Below are 22,048 nucleotides of genomic sequence, written 5' to 3' on the forward strand. Positions count from 1 at the left end.
CTACTCTGCCATTCAATCATGGCTGATCTATCTCTCCCTCCTAACTCCATTCTCCTGCCTTCTCCCCATAACCCCTGACACCCGCACTAATCAAGAATCTATCTCTGCAGTTTCCTCACACATCCCAGAGATGGAGAAATTTCTTTGGTCAGACGATGGTGAACCTGTGGAATTCATTACCACAGACAGCGGTGGTGGCCAAGTCAATGGATATTTTTTAAATTGGCAGATTCTTGATTAGTAATAGTGTCGGGATTATGGGGAGAAGGCAGGAGTTGTGAGGGAAAGATTGAATGCCAGATTAGATGTGATGGGCCGAATGGCATAATTCTGCTCCTAAAACTGATGAACATGAAGATGTGCAATTTGGCGGTTAATTGACCACCATGTGTACCTGAGGATTAGATTCCCAAAGAAGGTAATAGGATGTGGGTGGAATAAAATGGGATTAGTTTCGGATTGGTTCTTGATGTCCAGTGTGCACTAGTCTGAAGAAGGGTCTCGACCCGAAACGTCACCCATTCCTTCTCTCCAGAGATGCTGCCTGACCTGCTGAGTTACTCCAGCATTTTGTGAATAAATCAATGGGCCAAAGGACCTGTTTCCATGCTGTGAAGAAAAAACGTGCATCAGACCCTCACTTTAATCCTCGTCCACCCTTGAACTGATAAGTGATGAGAGTTATTCACACCAGGCAAGTGTTTGGCAATCGTTGTCACCAGCAAGAGTGAGTCCAGCCGCCTCCCTGTGACATTCAGCAGCATTTCCATCAAAAATAATTTGTCCGGTTACCAAGGTGCATTGGCTAAAACTTCCATTGTCTCCACCTTTGGCATATTGTGGCTGAAGTTATCGTGTGAAACAGCACGGAAACAGGCCCTTTGGCCCAACCTGCCCAGGCCGAACAAGGTGCCGGCCAAGCTACGCTCGGCCCACTTGCCCGCATATCCTTCTAAACCTTTCCCATCCTTGTACCCATCCAAATGTCTGTTATAAAATGTTGTTATTGTACCAGCCTCAACTGCCTCCTCCGGCAGCTCGTTCCATATACCCACCACGGTTTTACATTTTTACATTTTACGTAACTTTACATTTCACATCGGGCCTCCGTGGTTAATCAAACGCAGTTCATGTGCTCCCTGTCCACATCATTGGTGGGGAGAAGGTTCATTCACCTCTTCCTCTTGGCATTTAAGAGGCTTTTAGAAAGGCACATGGATCATGTGTAGACAGATGAGATTAGTTTATCTTGGCATCATGTTCAGCACAGGCATTGTGGCCCGAGGGGCTTGTTCCTGTGCTTTTCCATGTTCTATGGTCCTCTGCAGATATCCATTGCCTCTGAATATCAGTCAGTGCTGATGTGGCAATGGATGTTGGCTGCTTGTTGATTCATTAATAAGTCCGGTCATATCTTCAGGCACATAATTAAAAAAAACAAAGTGCTGGAGCAACTGAGCGAGTCAGACAATATCCACGGAGAGCGCAGGTCACGCCTCGGGTTGGGACCCTTCGTCATGCTGAGTGTGGTGGTACCCTTTTGTCCTTTCATCTGTAGCACCCATCCAACCATCTGCCCACCAAAAACCCACCCTGCCCGCATTCACCCACCACCCGCCAGGCGCCCCCCTGCCCCTCCTCCTCCCCACCACAATCAGTCTGAAGAAGGGTGGCACTGCACGGTGGCGCAGCGGCAGAGTTGCTGCCTTACAGCGAATGCAGCGCCGGAGACCCGGGTTCCATCCCGACTACGGGCGCTGCCTGTACGGAGTTTGTACGTTCTCCCCGTGACCTGCGTGGGTTTTTAGATTTAGATTTCTTTTAGATTTAGAGATACAGCGCAGAAACAGGCCCTTCGGCCCACCGGGTCCGCGCCGCCCAGCGATCCCCGCACATTAACACTATCCTACACCCACTAGGGACAATTTTTACATTTACCCAGCCAATTAACCTACAAACCTGTACGTCTTTGGAGTGTGGGAGGAAACCGAAGATCTCGGAGAAAACCCACGCAGGTCACGGGGAGACCGTACAAACTCCGTACAGACGGCGCCCGTAGTCAGGATCGAACCTGAGTCTCCAGCGCTGCATTCGCTGTAAGGCAGCAACTCTACCGCTGCGCCACCGTGCCGCCCTTCGAGATTTTCTCCGAGATCTACAATGCAGAAACAAGCCTTTCGGCCCACCGAGTCTGCGCTGACCAGCAATCCCCACACACTAGCACTATCCTACACACACCAGGGACAATTTTACATTGACACCAAGCTAATTAACCTCCAAACCTGGATGTTTTTGGAGTGTGGGAGGAAACCGAAGATCTCAGAGAAAACCCATGCAGGTCACAAGTTTACATTGATACCAAGCTAATTAACCCCCAAGCCTGAATGTTCTTGGAGTGTGGAAGGAAACCGAAGATCTCAGAGAAAACCCACGCAGGTCAAGGGGGGAACGTACAAACTCCGTAAGGACAGCACCCATAGTCAGGATCGAACCCGGGTCCCTGGCGCTGTAAGGCAGCAACCCTACCGCTGCGCCACCCTTGTACCCCCACCCCCTCCCCTGACATCAGTCTGAAGGAGGGTCTCGACCCAAAACGTCACCCATTCCTTCTCTCCTGAGATGCTGCCTGACCTGCTGAGTTCCTCCAGCATTTTGTGTCCACCTTCGATTTGAACCAGCACCTGCAGTTATTTTCCCACTCATTCATTAGGTTCTCTGGCCAAGAGGCTCACGCCCCTTTGCCTTTTCTGAGACGAGGGGGAGTCTGGTTTCATAAGAAAATAACTGCAGATGCTGGTACAAATCAAAGGTATTTATTTCACAAAATGCCGGAGTAACTCAGCGGGTCAGGCAGCATCTCAGGAGAGAAGGAATGGGTGACGTTTCGGGTCGAGACCCTTCTTCAGAGTCTGGTTTCAATATCCTGGCATCGTCGACTCGAGGAGGAGAGAGGGTTTACTGCAGCTGGCGAGTCCCCCAGGAGCGGGTGGGCGGGAGGGACCCTTCAACAACGATGGGAAAGTGGGGAGCGAGAGGAAAGCAGCCCACCTGCAACCGGGGCATGAACAAGGGGGCAGCATCCCCCCCTCCCCCCCCCCCCTGCCCCCCCCGCCCCCCCCCCCCCCCCGCAAGACAGGCCACACAACGAGCAAACTCTACCATCTTCCCAACCACAGACATGCACTGGCTGCCAGTGCGGAGGTCACGGTGCACTGGTGAGGCAGATCGAGTATCATCAGGGACGTTCCTGGGAATCTCGGAAGCAGAACTGAACTGGAAGGTCGAGCCAAACGGGATAATGAATCTGAATGACTTGCTGTTCATGAGGGGATTTGATGGACTGCATGGACGCCTATCACGCTGGAGTATTCTCTGGTTCTACAACATGATGGAACGTGGACCACAGCAGAGCACAGCGCAGGAGCAGGCCCTTCGGCCCACAATGCTTGTACCGAACATGATGCCATGAAACTGAACTCATCTGCTGGCACTTGGTCCACATCCCTCTGTTCCCTGCACTCCCATGTGCCTATCTAGTCGCCTGCCACTTCTGCGGGTTGGAATAGTCCGAGTAACATGTGTACATGGAGTGTGTGAGGTTGCAGCCCCTGTTTCAATATCTAAAGGGGCTGCTCCTTGCCTTTTGGCTGCACTTTTCACCCACCATCCTCATCTTTGGACACCCTGTGCGTAGGGGAGAGGGCAGGGCCGAAGATGTCCTGGTTGGGTTGCTCCAGGGCCTGGTCAAGCTGACCATCCGCGACTCGCGGCGCCAGGTGGAAGAGGGCTCTGCCCGAGCCAGCTGCCTACCCCTTTTCCGGGGTTACGTCCGTGCCCGGGTGGTGTTGGAGAGGGACTACGCGCTGTCCACGGGCACCCCGGAGGATTTCCGGGACCACTGGGCACCGCGGGGGATTGGATGTATCCTGGATGGGGATTGTAATATAATTGTATAAAAGTTTCAATTGGTATATTTGTTTGTATAGTATTCTGGTGGTGGGTTCTGTTTTGGTTTTATTGTATTGTATATATTATTTTAATATTTGAATAAATATTTTTGATTTTTAATAAAAGTGCCTATCTAGTCGCCTGTTAAACGCCACTATCGTATCTGCCTCCACCACCTCTACCCTGACTATAATTTCCAGTCCCCCACCACCCTCTGCCAACCCCCCCCGCATCCCCTTTAAACTTTTCCTCCCTCACCTTATAGCAATGCCCTCTAGTGTTGGGCATTTCCTCCCTTGGAAAAAGGTTCTGACTGTCAATAGACAATAGGTGCAGGAGGAGGCCATTCAGCCCTTCACCCTAGCACCGCCGTTCACTGTGATCATGGCTGATCATCCACAATCGGTACCCCGTTCCTGCCTTCTCCCCATACCCCCTGACTCCGCTATCCTTAAGAGCTCTATCCAGCTCTTTCTTGAAAGCATCCAGAGAATTGGCCTCCACTGCCTTCTGTGGCAGAGAATTCCACAGATTCACAACTCTCTGGGTGAAACAGCACAGAGGAACTATCTGAAGTTAGAGAAGAGAGTGGTGAAGGTGTGGAATTCTCTGCCTCAGAAGGCAGTGGAGGCCAGTTCGTTGGATGCTTTCAAGAGAGAGCTGGATAGAGCTCTTAAGGATAGCGGAGTGAGGGGGTATGGGGAGAAGGCAGAAACGGGGTACTGATTGAGAGTGATCAGCCATGATCGCATTGAATGGCGGTGCTGGCTCGAAGGGCTGAATGGCCTACTCCTGCACCTATTGTCTATTGTCTATTGTCTAAGTCAATGTTCATACCTCTGGGGTCGCTTGGGCAGTTTACACCCCAGCGGTATGAACATTGACTTCTCTAACTTCAGATAGTCCCTCTGTCCCTCTCTATCCCCTCCCCCTTCTCAGTTCTCCCACGAGTCTTCCTGCCTCCGACTACATCCTATCTTTGTCCCGCCCCCTCCCCTGACATCAGTCTGAAGAAGGGTCTCGACCCGAAACGTCACCCATTCCTTCTCTCCAGAGATGCTGCCTGACCCGCTGAGTTACTCCAGCATTTTGTGCCTTCCTTCTTGCGATCAGTCTGGGACAGGCAGCAAATGCTACCACGTGTCCTCTGCACAATTTGAAACCAAGTCTCTTGCTTGCTTTGGAGTTCTTATCCTGACGTGGTAGTCATGCCTCACGGAGCAATTGAATCAGCACTGGCTGGATTGTATGTAATTTGTAACTGTGACATAGTGGTTCTTTAAAGCAGCTGATGTTGGAAAGCTTGTATGTTGGAATTGGCAGCCGCGATGAAAGGGACCGTTGGTCTGTGCACAAGAACTGATGATTTTATAAGTTGCAGCCTGCAGGAACGGATTCAAATCCCACTTAACAGATGTAGTTTATCAGCAGCATGTGAACTCCTACAAGCACTGAAAATGTAACGCAATGAATGTTTGTTTACATTAAAACTGCATTAGATACATATTTACACACAGTGATCTCCAGAGTTTGGTTCTGTTCTCCAAACGCAGCTTCAAGTCTCTCAGTATTCCTTAATTCTCCAGCCCCGGAGCGATTAAGCCCTGGGGCGGATGCCAAGGAGCTGCCAGCAGTTTCCCGCCCAGGCAGCCAGCTGACCTGGCATCTCGTGACCAACCTACGTGCACCTATGTTCAATGCACACATTCGTAAATAATTTATCAGGATTAAATACCTCGCGGATAAGTCCTCTGCCAGACGCACCGCTAAATCCCGCAGACCACGTGGAGCTGGCCTCCCCTGGCTCGACTGCAACCAAAGATACTAGAGGAGCAAGATGGGCCGCTCCGTCAAAATCGCCTGCACTGAAGTGTGGCACGCAAAGGAGCCTGACGCCCGCCATTTTAGTAGGCAAACCCCGCCGTTCGCTCTGCCTCTCGCAGTGTAATCAGTGTCTTGGGGGAACAGTACGTGTGACGATACCATAAAAATGCAGATTTGAAAACTGAGGCGAGAAGGAACTTTTTCACCCAGAGAATTTGTTGTGAATTTGTGGAATTCTCTGCCACAGAGGGCAGTGGAGGCCAAATCACTGGATGGATTTAAGAGAGAGTTAGATAGAGCTCCAGGGGCTAGTGGAATCAAGGGATATGGGGAGAAGGCAGGCACGGGATACTGATTGTGGACGATCAGCCATGATCACAATGAACGGCGGTGCTGGCTCGAAGGGCCGAATGGCCTCCTCCTGCACCTATTTTCTATGTTTCTATATCTCATCTATCAATTCACAGATTGTTTGTTATTTTCCTTTTTAAATGTTTCTGCAAGTTTCTGTCTACTAAAATGGTGCCATGACATACTACAGTTTTTAGGGTCGAGTGGTCTGTCTTGCTCTGCTCTATTATCTTTGGCTGCAACCGTGGCAGAAGCTTCCGGAATGTGCAGGCTTCTGAGAGGGATAGACTGTGGAAGCGCTGAGCGGCTGCCTCGTCAGAACTAGGGGCCACACTCGGGATACGGGAGGGAGAAACCCAGGAGAGAAATTTCTCTGCTCTGGATTGTGAATCTTCCGTCCAAGAGGCCGTGGGGTTGCTCAGGCACTGAGCACATTCAAAACTGATATCAATAGGATGTGAAGGCAGAAGAGGTTTGCCAGAATGCTGCCTGGAATAAATTGTATTAGCTGTAAGGAGACGTCAGACAAACTTGGATTTGTTTAGTTTTCGTTTAGTTTGGAGATTCAGCACGGAAGCAGGCCCTTCGGCCCACTGACTCTGTGCCAACCAGCGATCCCTGTACACTAGCACTATCCTACACACTAGGGACAATTTACGATTTTTACCTCAGCTAATTAACTTACAAACCTGTCCCACTTAGGCGATTTTTTTTAGGCGACTGTCCTAGTCGTAGCAGGTCGCCGAAGACCCTGTCGGCGACAACTGAGGACAATTCACGTCATTTTGGCCTCCGGGTTTGACGCCGGTACCTGTCGCCGGTTGACCTAGGTAGTCGCCAAGGAAATTGAGAACTGGGAAGGGGGAGGGGATAGGGAGGGAAAGCAGGGACTATCTGAAGTTAGAGAAGTCAATGTTCATACCGCTGGGGTCGCTTGGGCAGTTTACACCCCAGCGGTATGAACGTATGCCTTCTCCCCAGAACCCCTGACACTAGTAAGCAGCCCTACACTTTTGCACTTTTATCCTCCAACATTTTCGATTTAACATATTATCCTCCAACGTTTTCGCCACCTCCAACGGGATCCCACTGCTGGCCACATCTTCCCATCTCCACCACTTTCTGCTTTCCGCAGAGACCGTTCCCTCCGAAACTCGCTGATCCACTCGTCCCTTCCCACCCAAACCACCCCCTCCCCAAGTACTTTCCCCTGCAACCGCAGGAGATGCAACACCTGTCCCTTTACCTCCCCCCCTCCCCTAGTCCCTGCTTTCCCTCTCTATCCCCTCCCCCTTCCCAGTTCTCCCACTAGTCTTCCTGTCTCCGACTACATCCTATCTTTGTCCCGCCCCCTCCCCTGACATCTGTCTGAAGAAGGGTCTCGACCCGAGACGTCACCCATTCCTTCTCTCCCGAGATGCTGCCTGACCCGCTGAGTTACTCCAGCATTGTGTGTCTGCCTTGGATTGGTTTTTTTCTGGAATGTCAGGGGTGGAGGGGAGACTTCTATCAGAACGATATAAAATTAGATAGGATGGAGAGTCAGAACCTTTTTCCAAGGGTGGAGATGTCAATGACTAGAGGGCATAGCTTTAAGGTGAGAGGGGAAATGTTTAAAGGAGATGTGCGGGACAAGTTTTTTACACAAGGCGCCTGGAACGCGCTGCCAGGGATTGTGGGACCAGAGGACAAAGGTTTATGGTGAAGTGGTGAAGACTTAATAAGACCTTGAGGGGTAATTTTTTCACACAAAGGGTGGTGGGTGTGTGGAACAAGCTGCCAGAGTAGGTGGTTGAGGCAGGGACTATCCCAACATTTAAGAAACAGTTAGACAGGTTCATGGACAGGACAGGTTTGGGGTGATATGGGCCAAACGCAGACAGGTGGGACCAGTGTAGCTGGGACATGTTGGCCGGTGTGGGCTCGTTGGGCTGCTGGACCTGTTTGCACGCGGTATCACTCTGTGACTCTATGTACAATATCTGTGTATGATAGATTTTTGGAAGCAAAGGTACCTGATGATGTGGGTAGACACAAAATGCTGGAGTAACTCAGCGGGTCAGGCAGCATCTCTGGAGAGAAGGAATGGGTGATGTTTCGGGTTGAGACCCTTCTTCAGACTGACCCAACCCGAAACGTCACCCATTCCTTCTCTCCAGAGATGCTGCCTGACCCGCTGAGTTACTCCAGCATTTTGTGTCTACCTTCGATTTAAACCAGCATCTGCAGGTTTTTTTCCTACTCTTCCAGATGATGTGGGCTTTGGACATGAAAATTGAATTACAAGATGATTTCAACCATAATCTTATTGAACAGTGCCAAGGCAGATCTTTTCACCATAAAGCTACAAATTGAAAAAACAAGGTACATTTATATAGGTAGACACAAATTGCTGGAGGAACTCAGCGGGTCAGGCAGCATTCAGGAGAGAAGGAATGGGTGACGTTTCGGGTCGAGACCCTTCTTCAGACTTACACAATTTCCTTGCATCCTAAAATTCAGCAGCCAACTCCTGTTTAGCGGGCTTGCAATTAGACAACCTCCAATTTCCCCAGGACTTTGTATCTTTAATCTAGGTTGTTTAATTTTTATTTGTGGAAACAGGGCATTTTTGCGTGAAATAAATATGCAGTATTGGCATGGAACGAGGATCGAACTGCACAAGCACTTACATGTGGAAATTGATAAAGCCTACCTGAAGATAGGATTTATACTTGGAATCATTTACACAGCACAATCAAATCCTGGCTGGACTTCAGCAATCTAATCTTTCCCAGATCTTTTTATTTCCAACTCTTTTCCCTTTATAAACTGTTGTGTTAGCCAACTCTTAAAACCACAAGTGCCCGGCCTTTCCAAGAACATACAGTGGAAATTGATTTTGCAATATTACAAGCAGTCCCATTGAACCTTGGTACTAAGACTGGACGTTCCTATATAAGGGCATTTCCTTTGAAGAAATGTCAAAGACTAAAGGGCCTGTCCCACTTAGGCAATGTTAAGGCGACTGCCGACGACGAGACTGCTGCCGAACGTTCGCCGGGGTGTCGCGGGCATGTCCATGCGGAGTCTTCAATGAATCGTAGCGGATCTTGGCGCGTCGCGGAAAAATTTCCAGATAGAAATTTCTCAGCGACAGCTAGCTTGTCGTCAGGTATCGTAGCTTATTGCGGGCGCTGTCTGTCGCACGCTGTCCCTAGGTTTGCTAGGTTGTCGCAGATGCGTTTAGAAGCACGTAATATTAAATTAAGAAAAGGCATTTGAAGACACCAGAAGATAGTTTTGTTTAACCAATTTATTTACCGTCAGGACATTTGACGGGTAGATTGGAGGCGACAGTTTGACGGTCAGGTAAACGTGGGAATTTCGCAATGTTTCCGAAGACGGTGTAATCTCTTAGCCTGGTGCTAGTTTCACAAAAAAGTAATGTATCGACCTGACTCGGCATTGTCGTGGTCATTGTCGTAGGGTAAAAGAAAATTTGGGCGATCTGCTACGACTTTGACAGTCGCCGGCAGTCGTCTTAAAAATCGTGTAACTGGGACAGGCCCTTAAAGGGCATAGCTTTGAAGTGAGGGGGGCAACGTTTAAAGGAGATGTGCGGGCCAAGTGTTTTGTACACAAAGATTGATGGGTGCCTGGTGGAGGGGTGATGGTGGAGGCAGGTGTGGTCGTGGCAATTAAGAGGCTTTTACAAAGGCACATGGATATTCAGGGAATGGAGGGATATGGATCAGCATCTGTAATACATGTGGCACTTTGTAATGTCTTTGTAATCTCCGTTCCTGCAGAACCAGCCCATGAAACAACCATTCAGTATGTTCTCTAGGGTTGCCAACTGTCCCGTATTAGCCGGGACATCCCTTATTTTGCGCTAAATTGGTTTGTTCCATACGGGACCGCCCTTGTCCTGTATTGGGCCCGGAGGGCACTGTAGGTCTGGACACTGTAGGTCTGGACAGTGTAGGCACGGACACTGTAGGCCCGGACAGTGTAGGCCCGGATACTGTAGGTCTGGACACTGTAGATGCGGACACTGTAGGTCTGGACAGTGTAGGCACGGACACTGTAGGCCCGGACACTGTAGGTCCAGACAGGGTAGGCCCGGACGCTGTAGCCCCGGACAGTGTAGGCCTGGAGGCCTGGGCGCCGCCTAACAGAGGTTGCGCAGCAACCCGCCGCTCGGCGCGGGCAGCCGCCATTGGTGGAGAGGGAGCACGTGGGCGCTGGCTGCGTGAGGTCACGTGGGGCGCGGGGCAGTGACGTCACCTTGTCCCGTATTTGGGAGTGAGATAGTTGGCAACCCCTATCTACCACACACTGGATTCATTCAGCACCAAAAGCAACTGTGCGGTTGGAAACGGACAATAATAAACAGGATAAATTACTTTCTGGGTTTATATGTACCGACATTGAAACTCTCAGCAGTAAAGTGAATGATTGTATTTTTAATAGGATATTAGTTAGGCCGCAGCAGGCCACCCTTGGCAACCATGCTCAAAGGGATGTTTGGGCCATGACAACTCTTACCAGAACAATACCAGAGCTCGCAGATTGTTTATTTCACTGGGAGCAAGAGTAGTTGAAGCAAAGCTTTTCAAAATTTTATGGTTTGAGATTGAAAATATCGATAGAAGGCATGGATAATTTGAAATGGCGCAGCCACGTTTGTGGGCGGCACGGTGGCACAGCGCTAGAGTTGCTGCCTTACAGCGCTTGCAACGCCAGAGACCCTGGATCAATCCCGACTATGGGTGCTGTCTGTACGGAGTTTGTACGTTCTCCCCGTGACCTGCGTGGGTTTTCTCCGAGATCTTCGGTTTCCTCCCACCCTCCAAAGGGGTACAGGTTTGTAGTAAATTGGCTGGGTAAAAATAAAACTAGTTCCTAGTGTGTGTAAGATAGTGTTAATATGCGGGGATCGCTGGTCGGCGCGAACTTGGTGGGCCGAAGGGCCCGTTTCCACGCTGTATCTCTAAACTAAACTAAACTAAAGCAAGTGAATCGCCATATCTCAAAGGATGGCCTCCTGGTGTGCTGCTTCATCCCATGTGCTATGGGTCTCCTTTCCAGAGGAGATTCGTCTGAGGCTTTCAGTTCAGTTCAGTTTATTGTCACGTGTACCGAGGTACAGTGTAAAGCTTTTTGTTTGGTACTAACCAAGATAATACACGATTACAATCGAGCCGTTTACATGATAAGGGAATAACGTTTAGTGCAATGTAAAGTCCGATTAAAAATAGTGCAAGGGTCACCAATGAGGTAGATAGTAGTTCAGCACTGCTCTCTGGTTGTGGTAGGATGGTTCAGGTGCCTGACAACAGCTGGGAAGAAACTGTCCCTGAATCTGGAGGTGTGCGTTTTCACACTTCTGTACCTTTTGCCTGATGGGAGAGGGCAGAAGAGGGAGTGGCCAGGGTGCAACTGGTCCTTGATTATGCTGCTGGCCTTGCCGAGGCAGCGTGAGGTGTAGATGGAGTCAATGGAAGGGGAAGGGGAGTTAAAATGGTTGGCACCCGGGAGATCATGTAGGCCAAGGCAGACTGAGCGTAAGTGTTCAGCAAAACAATCACTAAGTCTACGTTTCGTCTCGGCATATAGGCACATTTTGCGTACTTTTACATGGTTCCCAGGACTATTTCTACCTCAATCAATTAACCACGCTGAAAACCACTCTTCACTAAATGTTCTCTCCCCTCTCCTCTCCTCTCCTCTCCTCTCCTCTCCTCTCCTCTCCTCTCCTCTCCTCTCCTCTCCTCTCCTCTCCTCTCCTCTCCTCTCCTCTCCTCTCCTCTCCTCTCCTCTCCTCTCCTCTCCTCTCCTCTCCTCTCCTCTCCTCTCCTCTCCTCTCCTCTCCTCTCCTCTCCTCTCCTCTCCTCTCCTCTCCTCTCCTCTCCTCTCCTCTCCTCACCTCTCTTCCCCTCCCCTCTCCTCTCCTCTCCTCCCCTCCCCTCCCCTCTCCTCCCCCCCCTCCTCCCCTCTCCTCCCCTCTCCTCCCCTCTTCTCCCCTCTCCTCTCCTCTCCTCCCCTCTCCTCCCTTCTCCTCTCCTCCCCTCTCCTCTCCTCTCCAGATAATTAAAACAAATTTAAAAATGTTAGACAGAGCTCTAGGGGCTAGCGGAATCAAGGGATATAGGGAGAAGGCAGGCACGGGTTATTGATTGGGGACGATCAGCCATGATCACAATGAATGGCGGTGCTGGCTCAAAGGGTCGAATGGCCTCCTCCACCTATTTTCTGTTTCTATATATGAAAAATCCTCCCTCCTTTAAAGTGTCTGATGTTCTGATATTCCAGACCCTTTTGTGGAAGTTCAGTCATGATGTAGCACAGTTTCTCAGGGACTAGGGGACTCCCGGTATCTTGCCTCAGGTGTTGTTTCTCTGGAAAACTTGATTAGCAGCGGGATTGATTGAATTGACTTCATCCTTAAATTCCAGGCGTTCTCCAGTATGAGTCAAGAGACAGCAATCAGCAGCAAAAAACATAACTTTTATATTTTCTTCCAAAAAATGATAGTACGTATCTGAAATCAGCACCGAGATTGTCTCAGGTCTTTTGCTCCTCCCCTCCAAACCTATCCAATGTTCATTTACACTACAGACAGACACAAAGTGCTGGAGTAACTCAGCAGGACAGGCAGCATCTCTGGAGAGAAGGAATGGGTGACGTTTCGGGTCGAGACCCTTCTTCAGATGGGTCCCGACCTGAAACATCACCCAGTCCTTCTCTCCGGAGATGCTGCCTGTCCTACTTAGTCACTCCAGCATTTTGTGTCTATCTTCGGTGTAAACCAGCATCTGTAGTTCCTTCCTTCACTATTCATTTTAACCCATGGTTGATCTATCCATTTGGCTCTCAATCCACTAGTGCTTTGTCCAACAAATCTCCATCAATGTTACTTTTGACATTTTAGCTTGATCTGGGCAGCTTTTTAGAGGGAGAGTTGCAGATATTCAAAGCCTTTTTGGTGTGAGAAATGTGCTTCTTGGACTCATGCCTGAAATCTCGCACTTGGAAGTTAAAGTGTATTTTTCTGGATGTTTGCTGCCAATTGGGATTGCATCTTTGGCCAGTTCCATTTTTGACAGCCAGGGACAGCTGAGTATTATCTGCACTTGGAGTACTGTGTGCAGTTTTGGTCTCCAAATTTGAGGAAGGATATTCTTGCTATTGAGGGCGTGCAGCGTAGGTTCACCGGGTTAATTCCCGGAATGGCGGGACTGTCGTATGTTGAAAGACTGGAGCAACTAGATTTTTGAGAGATACAGCGCGGAAACAGGCCCTTCGGCCCACCAGGTCAGCGCCGCCCAGCGATCCCCGCACATTAACACTATCCTACACACACTAGGGACAATTTTTAAAAAACACTTGCCCAGCCAATTAACCTACATACCTGTACGTCTTTGTGTGTGGAAGGAAACCGAAGATCTCGGAGAAAACCCACGCAGGTCACGGGGAGAACGTACAAACTCCGTACAGATGGCTCCCGTAGTCAGGATCAAACCTGAGTCTCCGGCGCTGCATTCGCTGTAAGACTCTACCGCTGCGCCACCATGTCGCCATAGGCTTGTATACGCTGGAATTTAGAAGGATGAGAGGGGATCTTATTGAAACATATAAGATTATTAAGGGATTGGACACATTAGAGGCAGGAAACATGATCCCAATGTTGGGGGAGTCCAGAACCAGGGGCCACAGTTTAAGAATAAGGGGTAGACCATTTAGAACGGAAATGAGGAAAAACTTTTTCAGTCAGAGAGTTGTGAATCTGTGGAATTCTCTGTCTCAGAAGGCAGTGGAGGCCGATTCTCTGGGTGCTTTCAAGAGAGAGCTAGATAGAGCTCTTAATGATAGCGGAGTCAGGGGGTATGGGGAGAAGGCAGAAACGGGGGAACTGATTGTGGATGATCAGCCATGATCACAGTGAATGGCGGTGCTGGTTCGAAGGGCCGAATGGCCTCCTCCTGCACCTATTGTCTATTGTCTATCTCGTGAGGTTTCACGGCCATGGGCTTTTGACTTGCTCCAAGCCGATATCTGGCCCTTCGAGGGAAACGAAAATAATTTGCGAATCAAAACTTCACTGTCTTGCAGGAAACTTGAAGAAGCTCACAAAACTTTCATGGACCACAAGGACCGAGTTATAACGGAAATGTATAACGATTCCAAGGAAAGAGCCAGGTAACTTTCCATGTGCCCTGGATTGACCCAGGCCTGCGTTAATGTGACAGTATTTAATGCATTGGGAGCAAAGTATTGGGGAGCCTCGGTCGGGCAGGTTTGTGAACGAGTCTCCATTGGGTTATGGTTCTGAGGAGTCTCCAGTCGGCATAGTTGCTCAGTTCGGTTCAGTTTATTGTCACGTGTGCCGAGGTACAGCAAAAAACTTTTGTTGCGTGCTAACCAGTCAGCAGAAAGACAATACCTGATCACAATCGATCCATTTACAGTGTATCGACACATGATAAGGGAATAACGTTTAGTGCAAGGTAAAGCCAGCAAAGTCCGATCAAGCAGGGTCATCAAAGAGGTAGGTGGTAGTTCTTAACCAACCAGATTTTCCAGTGGCTCAGCACTTTTAACTTCCCCTCCCATTCCCAATCTGACCTTTCTGTCCTGGGTCTCCTCCATTGCCAGAGCAAATTGGAGGAACAGCACCTCATATTTCGCTTGGGTCGTTTACACCCCCAGTGGTATCAACATTAACTTCTCTAACTTCAGATAGTCCCTGCTTTCCCTCTCTACCCCTTCCCAGTTCTCCCACCATTCCTCCTGCCTCCGACTGCATCCTAACTTTATCCCGCCCCCTCCCCTGACATCAGTCTGAAGAAGGGTCTCGACCCGAAACGTCGCCCATTCCTTCTCTCCAGAGATGCTGCCTGACCCGCTGAGTTGCTCCAGCATCTTGTGTCTAACTGAGATGGTAGTTCAGCACTGCTCTCTGGTTGTGGTGGGATGATTCAGTTGCCTGATAACAGCCAGGAAAAAACTGTCCCTGAATCTGGTGGTGTGCGTTTTCGCACTTCTGCGCCTCTTGGTTGAAGCCTTCACTGAGCAAGGATGTTGGGGAGTCCTGGTGGATTAGAGAGAAACTAAGAACTGCAGACGCGAGTTAATGCCCAAAAAGACAGAAAATGCTGGAGTAACTCAGCAGGTCATGAGTCATAAGACATTGAGCACGGAAACAGGCCCTCCTGCCCAACTTGCCCACACAGACAAACATGTTCCATGTACAATATTACCACGTGCCTGCGATTAGCCCATATCCCTCTAAACCTGTCCTATCCATGTACCTGTCTAATTGTTTCTTAAACCTGCCTCCACTGGCAGCTCGTACCACACACCCACCACCCTCGTGTGTGTGAAAAAGCTACCCCTCGGATTCCTATTCAATCTTTTCCCCTTCACCTTAAACCAATGTCCTCTCGTCCTCGATTCTCCTGCTCTGGGCAAGAGTCTGTGCGTCTACCCCGATCTATTCCCCTCATGATTTTACACACCTCTATAAGATCACCCCTCATCCTCCTGCACTCCAAGGAGCAGAGTGCCAGCCTCGTAGATCTTCTCAGCGCCCTCTCCAACCGTCATCCAGTGGGCCAAAGGACACAAGGCGCTGAATTAACTCAGCGGGTTAGGCAGCATCTCTGGAGAATATGGATAAACAATAGACAATAGGTGCAGGAGGAGGCCATTCGGCCCCTTCGAGCCAGCACCGCCATTCAATGTGATCATGGCTGATCATTCTCAATCAGTACCCCGTTCCTGCCTTCTCCCCATACCCCCTGACTCCGCTATCCTTAAGAGCTCTAGCTCTCTCTTGAATGCATTCAGAGAATTGGCCTCCACTGCCTTCTGAGGCAGAGAATTCCACAGATTCACAACTCTCTGACTGAAAACGTTTTTCCTCATCTCAGTTCTAAATGGCCTACCCCTTATTCTTAAACTGTGGCCCCTGGTTCTGGACTCCCCCAACATTGGGAACATGTTTCCTGCCTCTAACGTGTCCAACCCCTTAATAATCTTATACGTTTCGATAAGATCCCCTCTCATCCTTCTAAATTCCAGTGTATACAAGCCTAGTCGCTCCAGTCTTTCAACATACGACAGTCCCGCCATTCCGGGAATTAACCTAGTAAATCTACGCTGCACGCCCTCAATAGCAAGAATATCCTACCTCAAATTTGGAGGATAGGTGATGTTTCGGGGGTCGAGACCCTTCTTCAGACTGGGCAGGGTAGTTAGAAGTACCCACTGGGCAGGGTTTGTGAAAGCCTCAACTGGGCAGTGATAGGGGAAGCCCCAGCTGGGCCGGGTTGTTAGATGCCTCCACTGGGCTGAGATGCTGGAAGCTCCACTGGGAAAGATTGTTGGAAGCGTCGCAGGGCAGGAATAAGGGGGGTGCCCTCATCTGGGAAAGGTTTTCGGTAGGGGGGGGGGACCTCGACTGGGCAGGGGCTGTTGGAAGCCGCAACTGGGCATGGATAGGAGAAAGCTCAACTAGGCTGGACCAGAGGGAGCCCCTCTGTTGGATGCTCTACTGAGCAGGGATAAGGGGAGTCTCAACTGGGCAGGGTTGTTGGCAGCCTGCAGGGGTAGTGGAGGGGGGGGGGGGGGGGCCTTGACAGGGCTGGAGTGTTAGAAGCCTCCACTGGGCCAAACTGTTGGAAGCTCCACTGGGAAGGATTGTTGGGCGCTACGACTGGTCATGGGTAAGGGGCAGCCTCGAATGGGCAGGGCTGCTGGAAGCCTTGTTGGGTCAGGGGATAAGGGGAACCTCGACTGGGCAGGGTTGTTGACGCTTCATCTGGGCAGAGTTGTCGGATGGCCTCCGCTGGGAAAGGTTCTTGGAAGCCTGCACAGGACAGGGGAAAGGGGAGCCTCAAAACTGGGCAGGGCTGTTGGAGCCACTGGAAAGGGGTTGTTGGAGTCATGAGCAGGGCAGGGTTGTAGGAAGGGGTAGAGCGAACCTCGGCTGGGCCGGGCTGATGGGGAGGAGAGCACACTTGGCGATACGGACTGAGCGTGTGGAGTCGACAACGGAGTGTCCTAATCAGCGAGCCTGAGTGTGAAAGAGGGTGTAGGGACTGCGAACGATTCTGTCATTGAGCGAGCTCATAAAGCATTCTTGGCAGCTTTGAACTTCTGACTTGGAGATTGTAATGAGATTTTGAATGGAGATACAGATCTAGTGTGTTTGCAGCTTGCTGACGATCACCGTGTCCAGGGAGAATGTTAATGACTGTGACTTATTTTTGCCCACGTGGTTTTCAACTTGAGTCAAAGCCTGTGTTCCAATATTTCAAACATCTGGAACTTTCCCATTTAAGATTCTCTGATGACCAAATTGCACGAATACTTTCAAATGTCAATCTTATTTAACGTTGCTGCAACAATGTTCCACTGTCTGACTTTTGGGGAAGTTGGCCTGCATTTGGACAGCGGAACAATTATCACCACAGAGCAGCTGAAGAGCAGGGATTCTGTGAATGGGTTACGCAGCTCAAAGCCTGCCGAATCTCAGCCCCACACCCTTCCCCATCCCCCATCCCCATCACACCTGAACCTGGGCAGCGAACAACTGCAGGAGATGCAACACCTGTCCCTTTACCTCCCCCCCTCGACTCCATCCAAGGACCCAGTCTTTCCAAGCGAGGCATGGAAACAGGCCCTTTGGCCCAACTTGTTCATGATGACCACAACTGCACTGGATTGCGTTTGGCCCAATCCCCACAAAACCTTAGGAAAAAAACTGCAAGTGCTGGTTTAAATCGAAGATAGACACAAAATGCTGGAGTAACTCAGGCAGCATCTCTGGAGAGTAGGAATGGGTGACGTTTCGGGTTGAGACCCTTCTTCAGACTGATGTCAGGGGAGGGGGGAGGGACAAAGGTAGGATGCAGTCAGAGACAGGAAGACTAGTGGGAGAACTGGGAAGGGGAGGGGAAAGAGAGGGACAGAGGAACTATCTGAAGTTAGAGAAGTCAATGTTCATACCACTGGGGTCGCTTGGGCAGTTTACACCCCAGCGGTATGAACGTATGCCTTCTCCCCAGAACCCCTGACACTAGTAAGCAGCCCTACACCTTTGCACTTTTATCCTCCAACATTTTCGATTTAACATATTATCCTCCAACGTTTTCGCCACCTCCAACGGGATCCCACTGCTGGCCACATCTTCCCATCTCCACCACTTTCTGCTTTCCGCAGAGACCGTTCCCTCCGAAACTCGCTGATCCACTCGTCCCTTCCCACCCAAACCACCCCCTCCCCAAGTACTTTGCCCTGCAACCGCAGGAGATGCAACACCTGTCCCTTTACCTCCCCCCCTCGACTCCATCCAAGGACCCAGTCTTTCCAGACGAGGCAGGGGTTCACCAGCACCTCCTCCAACCTCATCTACAGTGTCCGCCGTTCCAGGTGTCAACTTCTCTACTTCGGCGAGACCAAGCGCAGGCTCGGCGATCGTTTCGCTCAACACCTCCGCTCGTTCCGTCTTAACCTACCTGATCTCCCGGTGGCTCAGCACTTCAACTCCCATTCCCAGTCTGACCCTTCTGTCCTGGGCCTCCTCCATTGTCAGAGTGAAACCCAGCGTAAATTAGTGGAACAGCACCTAATATTTCACTTGGGCAGTTTACACCCCAGCGTTGACTTCTCTAACTTCAGATAACCCATGCTTTCCCTCTCTCTCCATCCCCTCCCCTTCCCAGTTCTCCCACTAGTCTTCCTGTCTCCGACTACATCCTATCTTTGTCCCACCCCCTCCCCTGACATCAGTCTGAAGAAGGGTCTCGACCCAAAACGTCTCCCATTCCTTCTCCCCCGAGATGTTGCCTGACCCGCTGAGTTACTCCAGCATATTGTGTCTACCAGCGAACAGTGTTGCCGTTCGGTGTAGAAATCAAAGCAGCAATCTCTGCCTCCGGCTTCACCCTTGCACTCAGAGGAGGTGTTTCACCTGAGTCATGTCGTCCACTGATGAACTAGGCGTGGCAATGACGTGCCCATGAATCACCTTCAGCAGCTGGCACCGCCTCTCCCTGTCTCTGTTCTATCCCTCGGTTTTACGAACGCCTCCCTCGCCTTCATCCTCCCGCCAGCCCTCGATTCTCCCAGATCCCGACTCTTGTGCATTCCTCACGCCTTCCGTTTATTCATCTCTGGCCTTTGTTCAACGGTGCGGGCGGTGCAGCGGTAGAGTTGCTGCCTTTCGGCAAATGCAGCGCCGGAGACTCGAGTTCGATCCCGACCACGGGCGCTGTCTGTAGTTCTCCCCGTGACCTGCGTGGGTTTTCTCCGAGATCCTCGGTTCCCTCCCACACTCCAAAGATGTACAGGTTTGCAGGGTTAATTGGCTTGGTAAATGTGAAAATTGTCCCAAGTGGGTATAGAATAGTGTTAATGTGCGGGGATCGCTGGTCGGCGCGGACCCGGTGGGCCGAAAGGGCCTGTTTCCGCGCTGTATCTCCGAACTAAACCAAACGAGAAACGACAGATGGCGGAATCTTGAGTAAAACACAAAGTACTGGGGTAACTCTCAGTAGGAAAAAAAACTGCAGATGCTGGTTTCAATCGAAGGTAGACACAAAATGCTGGAGTAACTCAGCGGGTCAGGCAGCATCTCAGGAGAGAAGGAATGGGTGAAGTTTCGGGTCTGAAAAAGGGTCTCGACCTGAAACGTCACCCATTCCTTCTCTCCAGAGATGCTGCCTGACCCGCTGAGTTACTCCAGCATTTTGTGTCTACCCTCAGAGTAACTCGCAGTGTTTCTACCCAGCAGAGAACAGTGCAGCACCGCTACAGGCCCTTTGGCCCACAGTATCAGTGCCGAACATGACGACAAATTCAACTGATTCCTTCAGTCTGCACTTGATCCACACCCCTCCATCCCATGCATATCCATGTGCCCATCCAAAAGTCTTCTACACGCCACTATCGTTTCTGCCTCCACCACCACCCCTGGCAGCACGTTTCACCATCCTCTGTGTAAAAATGTTGACCCACAACTTTCCCCCCCTCATAAAGCTATGCCCCCTCAACTTAAAGCTTTGACATTTCCATCCCGGGACAAAGGTTCTGACAGTCTATCCTATCTATGCCTCTCATAAAGTTGCACACTTCTATCAGGTCTCCCCTCAACCTCTGATGCTCCAGACAAAACAATCCAAGCCAAGGAGTATTGTGTACAGTTCTGGTCACCACATTATAGAAAGGATGTGATAGCTTTGGAGAGGGTGCAGAGGAGCTTCACCAGGATGCTGCCAGGGATGAAGGGCCTCGGCTATGAGGAGAGACTGAGCAGACTGGGGTTGTTTTCCCTGGAGCAGAGAAGGCTGAGAGGGGACATGATCGAGGTGTACAAGATCATGAGGGGCATAGATAAGTTAGATGGCGGGGAACTTCTTCCACTGGTGGAAGGTTCAACAACAAGGGGACATAGATACAGGGTAAGGGGAGGGAGGTTTAGGGGGGATGTGAGAAAGAACTTTTTCACCCAGAGGGTGGTTGGAGTCTGGAACTCACTGCCTGGGGTGGTGGTGGAGGCGGGAACACTCACAACGTTTAAGAGGCATTTGGATGGGCACTTGAAATGCTACAACATTCAGGGCTACGGTCCAAATGCGGGAAAATGGGATTAAAATTAGACTGTGTTTGGTAACGGGCGGCACGGACACGATGGGCTGAAGGGCCTCTTTCAGTGCTGTAGGACTCTATGACTCTATGACTCTAACCTCACCTTCTAGCTTATACCCTCAAATCCAGACGGCATCCTGGTAAACCTTTCCAAACACTCCACATCCTGAGAGAGCCGTATAAAATTATAAAAGGACTGGACAGGCTTGATGCAGGAAAAATGTTCCTAATGTTGGGGGAGTCCAGAACCAGGGGCCACACACAGTCTAAGAATAAAGGGGAGGCCATTTAAAACTGAGGTGAGAAAAAAACTTTTTCACCCAGAGAGTTGTGAATTTGTGGAATTCTCTGCCACAGAGGGCAGTGGAGGCCAATTCACTGGATGGATTTAAAAGAGAGTTAGATAGAGCTCTAGGGGCTAGCGGAATCAAGGGATGTGGGGAGAAGGCAGGAACGGGTTACTGATTGTGGACGATCAGCCATGATCACAATGAATGGCGGTGCTGGCTCGAAGGGCCAAATGGCTTCCTCCTGCACATATTTCCTATGTTTCTATATTTTTATCCTTCTTGTAATGTGGCAACCAGACTAGCACTCCAAATGCAGCCCAACTAAAGTTCAATGAAACGACAAAATGACTTCATGACTCTAATAACCAAAGTCCTGACCAGCGAAGGCAAGCATATCATACGGCTGCTTTGGCACTCCATTTGCTCCCATTGAATCAGTGGGGAATGTAGCAACACATTAGTGGCACTGCCAACTGCTGGACGGGTAGAAACGTTTTGCACTGGACTGGCAGCACCACCTCGCACCAATGGTCCAGTTGCTTTTAAGGGCGACTGCCGGCGACTAGGCTGCCGCCGAACGTTTGCCGGTGTGCCGTGGGCGTGACCGCGAGGAGTCTTCAATGAATCGTAGCGGATCTCGGCACGTCGCGGAAAAATTTTCCAGATAAAAATTTCTCGGTGACAGCTGGCTTGTCGCCAGGTATCGCTGCTTATTGCGGGCGCTGTCGCACGCTGGTCCCAGGTTTGCTAGGTTGTCGCAGATGCGTTTAGAAGCACGTAATATTAAATTAAGAAAAGACATTTGAAGATACCAGAAGATCTGTGGAATTCTCTGCCTCAGAAGGCAGTGGAGGCCAATTCTCTGAATGCATTCAAGAGAGAGCTAGATAGAGCTCTTAAAGATAGCGGAGTCAGGGGGTATGGGGAGAGGGCAGGAACGGGGTACTGATTGAGAATGATCAACCATGATCACGTTGAATGGCGGCGCTGGCTCAAAG

General features: G+C 50.3%; 1 protein-coding gene across 1 annotated transcript in view; it reads left to right on the forward strand.

The window, feature by feature from the left end:
- The window catches only part of dnajc4 (DnaJ (Hsp40) homolog, subfamily C, member 4), a 189,426-nt gene that overhangs the window by 141,391 nt on the left and 25,987 nt on the right, over window positions 1-22,048 (forward strand). Inside the window, exon 6 of the mRNA XM_078427914.1 lies at window positions 14,221-14,307. Coding sequence (XP_078284040.1) covers window positions 14,221-14,307 — 87 coding nt within the window. The remainder of the gene's footprint in view (window positions 1-14,220; window positions 14,308-22,048) is intronic.

The sequence above is a fragment of the Rhinoraja longicauda genome, chromosome 34 (assembly GCF_053455715.1).
Source record: "Rhinoraja longicauda isolate Sanriku21f chromosome 34, sRhiLon1.1, whole genome shotgun sequence".
Taxonomy (NCBI): domain Eukaryota; kingdom Metazoa; phylum Chordata; class Chondrichthyes; order Rajiformes; family Arhynchobatidae; genus Rhinoraja; species Rhinoraja longicauda.